Source organism: Oncorhynchus mykiss, chromosome 18, assembly GCF_013265735.2.
Source record: "Oncorhynchus mykiss isolate Arlee chromosome 18, USDA_OmykA_1.1, whole genome shotgun sequence".
Taxonomy (NCBI): domain Eukaryota; kingdom Metazoa; phylum Chordata; class Actinopteri; order Salmoniformes; family Salmonidae; genus Oncorhynchus; species Oncorhynchus mykiss.
The window spans coordinates 39,053,665-39,065,933 of record NC_048582.1 but is presented as its reverse complement, the minus strand read 5'-3'; the positions used below and the strand labels follow the sequence as shown (position 1 = coordinate 39,065,933).

Sequence of the window (12,269 nt, the reverse complement as noted above, 5' to 3'; positions counted from 1 at the left end):
TTTTCTTGCTCAACAGTTTCCACCGTGTGTATCAAGAATGGTCAACCACCCAAAGGACATCCAGCCAACTTGACAACTGTAAGAAGCATTGGCGTCAACATCCTTGTGGAACGCTTTCGGCACTTTGTAGAGTTCATGACCTGACGAATTGAGGCTGTGCTGAGGGGAAAAAGGTGTGGGTGCAACTCAATATTAGGAAGGTGTTCCTAATGTTTGGTATAATCAGTGTATGTATGTATATATATTTATCCACTGTCTATATACTGAATATCTATGTGGCTCCAACGGAAAACCAAATGAACCTTCCCTGCAGGCTACAATGCCAGTGTCTTCCAAGGCCCTACTTGGGTCTCTCTCCCACACTAGCAGATATATAATTCTACATGTAAACTGTGGCCACTCACACTTTAACCCTTTAAACAACCACCAGTCTGCAATTTAGTCAAATAGAAATGGCTGAGTTTCTCATCATCATAAAATCTAGCCCAGCAGGGAAGGTAAGTTAAAGGGAAAATTCACTCAAACAATCTTTTGGTATCCCCCCCCCCCCCCATTAGCCCACTTTTAATACAGTCCCAAGATGTTTTGCATGTCAGCCGTTTTGAAGATATTCAAGAAGTGTCACCAGCCACATCATCATAATGATGCATCGTACATGTATATCATATATCACTTGATTTTCCCTTTGAGGGATCTGTCGTACCACAAAGCAAAGTGCTCCTTTCTTTATGTTCTTAGTTGAGCCGGGATCCCTGCCTAACAAATGTGCCTTAACAAACTCAGAAGTCTTAACCAGCCATAGGACTGTCACGTAAAGAGCACCGCTAGCTATTACACATACGTTCAGTCTACACAACACTCATCACTTCAGTTGCAAAATAAAAGCACTACCACTTCTGCGTGTTGTCCTAGTAGTTGGTTTATTATTATTTTTTGCATGATATTGACCTAGCCTTCGCCAAGCTTTAAATTTAAAAACACACAATTAGCAGAGCACCTAATCATAAGATTATTGATTATTCATAATAGCCACAGTCATTGCTACTGTCACAAGAGCCTTGGATAGGTGCAAGTTATGAGGAAAGCTATGAGGAAGACCACAACCCAGGGTCATGTTCATTAGGGCACGCAGCATGAAAATGACTGATTCTTATTGGATAAGTCCAGGTAGTCCCTCTCTGTTTCAGTCAGTTTCCTTCCGTTTGATGCCTAATGAGCACGACCTTGGTGACATTTTCTATCCCTACTGTAAATAGCTCTTCCTGTGTGTAAAACTGCAAAGACCTTACTTAAGATTAAGGATTGAACTTCTTTCTTTTTTTTTCGCCTAAACTGACATACCCAAATCTAACTGCCTGTAGCTCAGGACCTGAAGTAAGGATATGCATATTCTTGATACCATTTGAAAGGAAACACTGAAGTTTGTGGAAATGTGTAATTAATGTAGGATAATATAACACATTACATCTGGTAAAAGATAATACAAACCAAAAAACATGCGTTTTCATTATTTCCCTAGAAATAATTTATTTCTAGATGGCCGGGCGGGGTGGGTGTGGTGCTAGAGACAGCAGTGGGGTCAAACTGTAGAAACCAGTTACTACATTTGAATATAAAAATGGATTTCTTCAAACAAAACTACACTACATTTTATCTCTGGGACCCTCAGGATGACAAATCAGAGCAAGATTACTGAATGTAAGTACATTATTTACCTTCAGAGGTGAATGTATCACCAGTTGCCGTGATAAAAGTGTTTTGTTGTTGTGCACTATCCTCAAACAATAGCATGGTATTTTTTTTCCTTTAATAGCTACGGTAAATTGGACACTGCAGTTAGATTAACAAGAACTTAAGCTTTTTGCCCATATAAGACATGTCTATGTCCCGGAAAGTTTGCTGTTGTATACAATGTTTTCTAGTCACATTATCGCATATTGAGCAACAACCATCCCGGTTAAGGGACACCGATCCCGTTTAGGTAAAAAAAGAAAAACATTTAAAATAAGCAGGAGGGCATATAATCTAAAACATGTTGAGAAAACTGAAGTAGCCTATGGGATGGTATCACTTGGATCGGGTATCCCTGTACTTCAGATCCGCATAGCTTATTGTTGCCACTTCACAGACATTTTAAAAAGGACGTTTTTTAATATAAATCCTGTGCACCAATTGTAAGTTACTTGCTCATTTCAGCGGACAGAACATGTCTCCCTCTATTTGTCAAGTTTCTTAGGCCAATATATTAGCTACTCCCCAGTAATGGTTGGCAAAGGCAATGTGTCCATTGCTTTATATGACCTTACCATTCATAACAACTCGTAAAAATAAGGAATGATATGAAACACGTTGTTTTTTAAACGGACGTCTCCGTTCTAGTACTATTTTTTCGATCATCGAAACTACTTAAAGGCCACAACTTCCACAATGATTTTCTACAGCGTAAACAAAGGCAGTCCAGCCAACAAAGGTATATTTAAATATATAGGCAAATATTACACACATAAAGGGTTTGCTCACTCACTCACATAATATAACATAATACTCCACATTTAAGGTCCACATTTTGTGGATAGAAGGCTCATTTTCTCCGCTTTTCATTCTGTTTGTTTTGACAAAACATAGTAAAACCAACAGGGACCCCACTTAATACAGTTCAAAAGTATTTCAACAGCCATATTGTCACCTCCTTTCTCTTCTTTCTCTCCTTTTTCTCTTGGGAGTACCTCTCCTTTCCTCCGTTCATTCTTCCTCTCAGTCTCTCAGGTTGTTGATATGGGCACAGATCTTGAGGGCGGGACCGAGCTTGATGTTCATGGTGGACATGAGATGCTCCTCTCGGAGTAGCAGCAGGGCCTGTCCGTCAATCTCCTGCGACAGGAAATGGTCCGCCAGCTCCTCACAGCCTGGGTGAGGAGAAAAGGAGAGAGAAAGAGGGAGGTTGGGAGTAAGAGAGGGCGGGAAAGAGAGAGAGGGAAGGAGAGATAGTAAGCAAGACAATAACATGAACAGCATTTACAATGGTGAAAATCTAATAGCAATGGCCTGCTACCTCAACATCATAGAATAATAGAGGGATTTAAAAAGGCACACAAAAAAAACATGCAAGATAACTGTAATTCTAGATTTCAAAAGCAACAGAAACACAGAGTAGCATTTGGGTGTTGTTGCATGACAACGCATGTCCTTCTAAGCTGACGGTATCAACCAATGATGTCTATAGTAAGTGAAGTACAACATAGAGCTCATCTCTGTGGTACCAACCTTGCAGAGATGATATGAACTGAGACACTTCCTCCACACTCCACTGGGCGGGGCTGCCGGGCAAGAAGTGGGGCGCCTCCGAGCCCTCCAATCGGAGTGTGGGCGGAGGCTGGTGGCAGGAAGAAGAGGAGGCCGGGGAGAGGGACATGGGATCGTCCTCGTCCTCCCCGCAGCTGGAGACGTCCTCCGAACGGCTGGACTCGGAGCGGCACTGTAGACAGTGAACCAGGACTTTGTGAGAGGTGCGTGTGCAACAGGGTAGTCACAACATGGCCACGCTTGAACACGACAAATATGGCATTACCGTTTGACAAGCAGATTTTGAGGCTATTTGAGGACAGAAAGGTAAACGTTTAAATTAGGGTTAGTGATTTAAACCCATCTAGAAACCACCCTACTTTCCACCTTTTCTAGTTTGGACAGACAGCGATTACAGGTCTCTTCAGTCATCCATGCCAGCTCATAAACAAGTGTACAACTATCAATGATCAACTGACCATTACCTTAACTGGTAAGGGTCTCCCGGCTATTTTGGCACTGGCGATCTCGGAGCTGGTCCTGTGGGGGACCCTCCTCCTCAGGACCCCGTCCTCGTCAGAGTGGGAGAGGTGACCCCCCTGTCGCAGGCGGAAATGCTGGCTGCAGCTCACATTATACCTGGAGCAACACGGAGGAATATAGTAGGCATACACTGAGTGTACAAAACATTAAAGACACCTGCTCTTTCCATGACATAGACTGATGAGGTGAATGCAGGTGAAAGCTATGATCCCTGATTGATGTCACGTAAATTCTCTCCAAACAGTGCAGATAAAGGGGAGGAGACAGGGTCAAGGATTTTTAACCCTTTAGACAATTGAGACATGGATTGTGTACGTGTGCAATTCAGAGGGTGAATGGGCAAGACAAAATATTTAAGTGCCTTTGAACAGGGTATGGTAGTAGGTGCCAGGCGCACCGGTTTGAGTGTGTCAAGAACTGCAACGCTGCTGGGTTTTTCACGCTCAACAGTTTCCAGTGTGTATCAAGAATGGTCCTCCACCCAAAGGACATCCAGCCAACTTGACACAACTGTGGGACGCATTAGTCAACATGGGTCAGCATCCCAGTGGAAAACCTTCGACACCTTGTGGAGTCCATGCCCCGGCTAATTGAGGCTGTTCGGAGGGCAAAAGGGGGAGCAACTCAATACTAGGAAGGTGTTCCTAATGTTTTGTACACTCAGTGTATACTGACAAATAGTAGACATACAGCAGGGAATTTGTACCTCTTGGAACAGGTCAAGGAGCAGAAGCGCTTGGTCCCTCTAAACTGTCTGGCTGGGGCGAAGCTTTTGCAGTACTCACACTTCAGCACTGGGAAGAGAACAGGAAAAGGTTTAAAGAACGATACCAATTGCAGTTTGTGGTCAAACCAGAGGCTTCGATGGAAACATGACCCGGGACTGTGGTCTGAGCCGAACCTGTAGCTGTAGTCACAGTCTCAGGCTGACTAGAGTCTAGATTGTCCATGGCCAAATCTTCTCTAGCTGGCTCCTTGACTGGCCCACTCACCTGTCAATCAAAATACAGGAACAAATGTGTGGTGTTCAACATTACTGATTACAGGGAATTAATGAGAATAGTGTTTACAGTACATGTCACTACTTCTACAGTACATGTCATTATTTATATCAGGTGGTATATATCCGAAAAGGGTACGAATGAATGTTGTATATGAGAGCTACAACTTCTCCAAAAACTACAAATCCCAAGGTGAATACTGTATGTACAGGGAAAGGTTCAGCTCCCTCCTGGATGACGAAGCCTTCTATGAGGTGGGTGAGGACGTGGGGTTTGACCACAGCCTGTTGAGGGGGGGCTCTCTCCCCCTGGCCACCCCCCATACGGGACATCGAGAGAGCAGGGGAACGAGAGGGAGAGGGAGAAAGTGGACCAGAGCCTTAAGAAAAGAAGGGTGGGGGGGGGGAGAAAGGATTTTATCATTTATTTTTGAAAAATTTTAACCAAGTCTGCCTGGCCACAGTGGCTAAATCTGTGCAAACGTGAGGTTTTTGGAATCATGCATAGGTATTGATCCAAGGGGATTTGTCAGTTTGGTGGCTGGGCCAAGGTGGAAAATGGTCTCCTTGCACTCTTATCCTTTCCTCCTTTCAGTGGTCGTAAATGAGAGGAATGAGAAAGGCAAAGTATTGAAGACAAGTGGGCCCATTTATTAGTGGATTACTTACCTGCTTCCGTGGCGGAGGAGGAGAGGGCAGGGGAGTGTTCACTCATTGGAACAAGGTGGGGAGGAGGGGCACCATCTTCGTCATTGGCTGCGACTGACTCGGATTTCCTCTTCATCGACTTACCCTGAGAGGAATGTCATGCATTCACAAATGGAATCGACAACCACTACGTTGTTTAGAAACATCAGTAAATTGTAGTGTTATCAGTGCTATTAGTAATGAACAACTCACCTGGTGAGGCTGAGAACACACAGACTCTCCATTGGCAGCCACTACTGTGCTGCTCGCCTCAACCAAAGGCAGGGGTAAAGTGTGGGAGGAATGGGAGAGGGTGGGAGGAGAGATGGCTGCCTGGGACTGAGAGGAGTTGTTGCTGGCCAAGGTGCAATTTGGACTTGGCTTCAGCCCAGGTCTCTGATTCTGATTGGCTTGCGCATGCACGTGAGAGATGTGGGCCAATGGGAGGGTTTCCTGGGCTGATTGAAGGCTCTTTAAATCCGTCCGTCGGTTTATCACCCCTCCCTCTCTGGAAGTGATGGAGGCCACCATGGTGAGAATGCTGGCTCTGCTGGAACTACTCAGAAGAGTAGCTCCATCCTGGGAACAGGTGTTCCGGGCCTGGACCAAGGCCAAAGCCTGGGGGCTTCCTATGGAGCTCTGCCTGGCTCCTACTATCTGGACTGGGATGTGCGGCGGAGGCTGGGCAGCACTAGTCTGATTGTTGGCGGGGGGTGCGGGGAGGATGGGAGGCGGGTTGCGGGATGGCAGTTGCAGGGGCATACGGAGACCCTGTTGAGTTTTGGGCTGGATTGGAACGGGACCGTTCCCGTGGCCTCCCTTGTCATTAACAGTGCTTTTCTGCAGAGGCTGAACCACCAGTGTTTGAGTACTAACATTGGGCTTGATGGTGGCAGCAGCCACCTGGTAACTGTGGGGCTGGGCGGGCGCATTGGAGGTGGGCACCAGAATGTGCGTCGCCGTGGCGGCGGAGGTAACCGTGGTGATAGCCCCGCCCCGGCCAAAGTTGGGTCCGGAGAGGAGGAGCTGTGAGAGTGGGACAGAGGTGGAGGGTGAGGAGGGGGTGTTGGAGTGGTGGTTGCCCGTCTTGAGGTTGAGAGAGGACAGGTTGGCGTTGGAGCTCTGGATGTAGGTGGGGATCTTGATGTGGGACTGTTGCTGTTGGGTTGGTTTAGTGGTAGACTGTGGAGTGGACTGGTTGAACTGCTGGTGAGATGACTGGACAAGGGGGTAGGTCGCTGGGAAAGAATGAGGAAGGAAATGAATAACTAACAGGTAAGGAAGTATGCTAAGTATGTAAGGCTAGGTATGCTGCGATTTCACTCCCCACCTGGTTCACCCCTCACTGGGGTTTCAGTCTTGACCCCGACCCCCTTGGGACTGCTGACACATCGCAGAGCCAGGTTCTGTACCTGGCCCAGAAAGAAAGGGGTAGATGAGTGTATGACGATTGATGGAAAGAAGAGGCCAGAGAGAGGGATGCAAGAGAAGAAAAATCTAGTTTCACCAATTTCAGAGCCCAATACTGTAGTTTGACTGCACGAATATTCATTTTGCCTGGTCCCAGATCTGTTTGTGCTGTAATGGCCACAGGAACAGGCAAGACAGCACCAACAGGACTGGGAACGAGGTATTCTAGATTACATCACTAAAGCAGGACTCACTCCAATGTTCTCAGTCACGAATACAAAGTTGATCCATACCTGGTCATTGTCTGATTGGTTGCTGGAGGAAGTAGGTGTATCTTCCCGTTGTTGCTGCTGCTGAGTCTGCGGCTGCTGGGTGACTGTTGCCATGGCAGTGGTTGCCGTGCTACCAGGCATAAAGATGAGCTGGGAGGAGAGGGGAGACCTCAGGGACCGGTTCACCTACAGTATAACAAAAGAGACTGTCAATCAAAGAGTCCTTTCATGGAGGCAAATGACAAAAGCTGATACTCTTGAGCCAAGCCCAAACCAAACCAAGCTAAGCTGTACTAGGGCTGTTGTGGTGACCGTATTACCGCCACACAGGCGGTTGGTTACCAGTCATGAAGGCAGTCAAATTCCACGTGACCGTTTAGTCACAGTAATTAGGCTTCTCTGACGCTGCTGATGGTCATTAGTAGCCCACCAAACTTGCTAACTGCCTGGTACTCAGCACTCTATTGTCCCTCTAATCACTCTGACATCAATGCAAATGTCATCAAAAATCTAATGAAACACTTAATGAGAGCCCATGAGCTCATGTTGCGCAACATTTCTATAGGCTATGCAATTGCGTGAGAAAACAGAGTGATGGCCTCTATTAAAAAGAGGAGGATCCCATCAGCTTTCCATAGGCTAGGCCTACTATATTTATTTCTCAACTTTCCTAATATTAAGCAAATATTAAGCACATTGCTTATCTTTACAACAGGAGTATAGCCTACCTGGCTGGGATGAGTGTCCTCCATTCGCTATTTAAGTGCAGAGATGACATGTATTTTTTCCCCTGCCCCTGTTTCGAGACATGTGCATGATAATGGTCCATTCTAAATCAAAACGGATTTCACACATATATTATTTAGTATAGGTAAAGACAAAATTAAAGAATAGTCTGATGGGTGACATTATTAGCTTATCACTTGTGAATTATATATTATCACTTGATGCCCATCCTAAGGCAAGAAACAATGCCCTTTTTTCTCTTCGAATCATAGTCCACACCTCATGTAGCCCAAAGGCCTATATGTTTTGATAAGGTTTGTATCACAACTAACGTGGTCAAATAGAGCTTAACTGGCATAGATAAGCAGCGCGTGAGTTTCGAGATTCAAGTTTGGGGAAGATAACCATAAAAATGCACCTTTATAATAAAAGCACTTTTAATAATGGTGTTTTCCCACTAATGGAACATTCACACTTATAGCTTACTGCTGTGAGCGCTTATAATGTGAAGAAATAGCCAAATAGTTTATCAACATTTTAAGTTAAAGGTTCTGATCTGTTGCTTCAGCCACATTGCATAAAACTTTTTGTTGATGCTAGCAGTTAATTTATTTGGCATCTATCACATCCCACAACTGTCCCAGACTATGTTTGGAATATTTATTTCTCACACAGAATAGGTCAACTTTTGTACTATGGGGATAGTAGATTTATATAAACTAGTGCTTTTTCTGTTCGTTAGGCCTACTCATCTTGTTGGCTGACGAAAAGTAAATGTGGACAGTTTTTCCAATATCTTCAATATGTGTGTCTGTCTTCACTTGTAGCCTGTGAGAAAGACCAGATCACATGGAGAGTGGTGTGAGTGAGAAGTGCTTTGGAACAGGCAGTACTCAGGGAGAAGGGGTGCAAAAAGCATGGATTTTTTAGGGTGAATTATGGCCACACAACGGGGATTGTGCCGGAAATTCGAGATTTGTTTCTCAAATTGTGAACGAGAGACTGACGAAGTGTGTACAGTCTGCGCTAAAAACAAAGCAGAGCTCATGCCTTTCAAGTGACTTTTTCAAATCATTATTTGTCGCATCAAAACATTTAGTTGGTAGACCAATTAAAGATACATTAATAACTCTAAATTAAGCATATAGGAGTACCTATTTCTATGTTAACCCATCAACAAAGAATAGTCGCATGTGCGCACTCCCTCAAATCCTTCGGCAAAAATATGCTTTCTATTTTATTCAGCTTTGTTCAATTGTATACTTCATACTATAAAATAATGCCATGGAATTCTATGCAAATCTTGTCTGCTAAATGAACTAGTGTAGCCCACAGCCATATGGCATAGCCAGTTTAGGGCCTAACATAAGGACAACTCAGAGTATGCTATTCTCAAAAACCAATACCCCCAATTTCGTGATATCCAATTGGTAGTTACAGTCTTGTTCCATCGCTGCAACTCCCGTACGAACTCGGGAGAGGCGAAAGTCGAGAGCAATGCGTCGCGTGATTCAACCCGGATCTGAAGTGACACCTCAAGCTCTGCAGTACCTTAGACCGCTGCGCCACTAGGGGGGGCCCTAGAGTTTGCTATTCTGTTCTTCTGAAATAGACTACATTTTCTTCATATCATGTTTCTTTAGACCTGTCTAAAATAAATACTGGATTTATTGTGAAGGTGTAGGCTATATTACATTGATTTATTAGACTTTTTAAAATGTAGATGTTCCAAAGGTCTGCCTCAGTGGCTTGTAGGCTATGTGTGGAAGCCAGGAGATGCTGGCTTTAATTACCATGAGATCGACAGTTATCTGCTTGACAATCATCGGCTGACTAGATTTCTGGACCGCCACAGCCCTAAGTAGTACTGTGCTGACCTGTTTATGCATCCACCATAATGGAACTAAGCCAGCAAAGTTTTGTTCGTGTCGGCCTTATAGTGTGAATCAGGCAATAGTGCATGGGTTCTCACTCTCAGATACATCTGTCCCTGTCCTGCCGTGTTTCCGCCCAGCAGCACTGATTGGCTTATAGTGGATGTCGCGGAGGAGCCTGGGCCTATAGCGCGGGTGCTGGTTATGGCACCACCCCCAGAAGTGGTTACATTCACCTGAAGAGGAAAGGGAAAAAAGGGGATTTGAGAGCAATCAAAGCTAACTGTATTGACTATTTTGGAGACGATCAAACAATGCAGGTACCCGTGATTTCAAATATATAGAATGTCATTATCATTCTCAAACAGCAAATTGTGGTTTTAAGTCAATATTACTGGAGTGGCCTCTTTGAAGCTGGATTCTTATCAGTGATTTTGGGTAGCACGCCTACTAGTTGTCATAGATGTGTAAACGTACAGATGTGACTGTGGTGCTTGTGGTCTGAGAGGTGCTGTTGGCGGGAGTGCTGGACTGACGACTGGCAGCAAGGGTGGCCTAGAACAGGGACGAAAGGGACTAACGTCAAAAGCCATTGCCATACCGCAATCGACAGAAGCTCTGTCCTAGTCGAGTTTAGAGCGGTAAAAAACAGATCATGTAGCAAACCTCGTGATGATGTTTCAACATAGTGTGCTGTCATCCTATAGCCTAAACATTTGCAACCTGACCAGGACAACAACAAAAAAAAGCACCCATGCCGTTCTATTCCGAGCATGCATTATTAGTAGGGGTGGTTCATAACGATGCTTCTGTACCTGTTGTACTGCAGCCAGGTTTTGTAGCTGGGCACTGTTGATCTGTTGCTGTAGCATCAGCTGCTGGAAGTACTGCGCTGCGTTGGGCTGCCTCTGCAGCGCCTGAAGGGCCTTCAGTTGCACAAGATAGAAAACAGGGAGAGGGAGTCATTGACATTGCAAAGTCAATAGCCTGCAGGTTGATATATACGAGCGCTTACAGAGTGATAATGCGATAACTACACTACAGGCAGGATTACAGATGACACTGAGTGACACGGAGTACAAATTGGGATTGCCATGTCAGAAAAAGGCGTCAGGCTATACATAATATCCCCATTCATATGCATGCACACCCACCCACAGTTACTGACCTGCACAGCCTGTCTCTCGTACAGGGACATGGAGTTCATTGGAGAGGGGCGGGAGTTCACCCCTGATGGAGTGGTTCCATTGGTAGAGCCCTGGTTTTGGTCCCCATCTGTCTCCATCACTGAGGAAAAGAAGAGGAGCGTTCAATCAAATGCTGACTAGAAAACCATGTCAAAAGACATGGCTATCAGTCACTGGTGGAAGGTAAAGGATTATTCACACTGCAGCTCTGTGGAGAGTTGGAATATATCTGTCATGCCTGGATAACTAACATCTATATTTACATGTTGACATGATAGTGTAGCCATCAATCAAGAATGTCATGCCTCCTTTCACTCCTTCTCCTGGCTGTGCTTGCAAACATTTGATTGTCATGCAACATAAATTCAATGGCTAGTAATAAATGCATTATTAGTCGCTTGCAAGGTAAATCATTATTAGCTGGCTAGCTATGAACATGCTATACAGCTCACTTGTTGCACTATAATTAGAAGCAAGTTGAGTGCTGCTAGCCATTACAGTAGTTTGCTAGCTAGCTACAGTACCTAGTTGCAGCCAGTGCTAGCACACAAGCTAGCTACTGTTACTGGTTAGCTACCCGTGCCCATCGTATGCTGCAAATCCATTGCTCACCGTGGACGTCGGTGTATTGCCACTTTTGTTTCTCTCTCGACTTCAATGCGTCGCAGTATGCAACAATTCCTTTTGCACGACGATATTGCAGTACATTCAATTAGGTTGTTGATATTTTGCATAAAATTGTGCGGAGGACAACGCCTCCTTTTGATGTTTGTCCCTTTCCGGCGCAAAGGAATGACGGCACACATAGGTCGCGTGCCAAAATGTTTTCACAACAACATAGTTACAATGTCATCTCTACCTGCAATAGCAACACGGTTAATATGTCAGTAATTGCAACAGTGTATGTGATGCTCCCTGTTACACTGTAGCTGCATCTTGAAAATACTCCTACAGCCGTGTGCATCCGCTACTATGAACTTGATTACCCCAGTTTTGCTATCATAAACCCATTTCCCAGAAATCATTGTTTCATGTGTGTAAAAATGAAATAAACCGTTTTACCTTCCCATGAACTAAGATGCGTTTGTAAGTAAAGCTACCGTTGCGTTTTTATTTCAAAACAATGTTTAAAAATGTACTTACTTTGGCCGCTTTCCTCCCAAGCTTCAAGCTCTAAGCCTGTCACTCAAAATGGTCTCTCCCAGCATCAACCTAGCCCGAGTCATGTTAAAATACTATTTCCAAGTGAAACACACAAACGATCAAACAGGTATTTCGGTGTAATGCC

General features: G+C 44.7%; 1 protein-coding gene across 2 annotated transcripts; it reads right to left on the bottom strand.

Moving 5' to 3' along the window:
* Positions 1-897: 897 nt before the first annotated feature.
* On the bottom strand, positions 898-12,207 carry LOC110496185 (polyhomeotic-like protein 1). Of its 2 annotated transcripts, none has more exons than XM_036952725.1 (15): positions 12,125-12,207; positions 10,963-11,081; positions 10,610-10,720; positions 10,272-10,349; positions 9,893-10,030; positions 7,216-7,380; positions 6,843-6,924; positions 5,726-6,750; positions 5,495-5,618; positions 5,036-5,205; positions 4,727-4,817; positions 4,532-4,619; positions 3,768-3,921; positions 3,265-3,475; positions 898-2,906 (listed from the first exon to the last, which is right to left on the bottom strand). In XM_036952725.1, coding segments are annotated over exons 1-15 (2,709 nt in total). In that variant the 5' UTR covers positions 12,126-12,207; the 3' UTR covers positions 898-2,754. The 2 variants fall into 2 exon arrangements, with proteins under 2 accessions (XP_036808620.1, XP_021427606.1); XM_021571931.2 differs by lacking the exon at positions 12,125-12,207 and adding an exon at positions 11,594-11,923.
* Positions 12,208-12,269: the final 62 nt, after the last annotated feature.

Excerpts from the sequence above, each read along its gene's own strand:
- LOC110496185 (XM_036952725.1), bottom strand. Across the intron at positions 10,031-10,271 it reads CAAGCACCACAGTCACATCT|GTGAATGTAACCACTTCTGG; the intron begins GTACGTTTACAC and ends TTTCCTCTTCAG. Across the intron at positions 3,922-4,531 it reads TCCTTGACCTGTTCCAAGAG|GTATAATGTGAGCTGCAGCC; the intron begins GTACAAATTCCC and ends GTGTTGCTCCAG.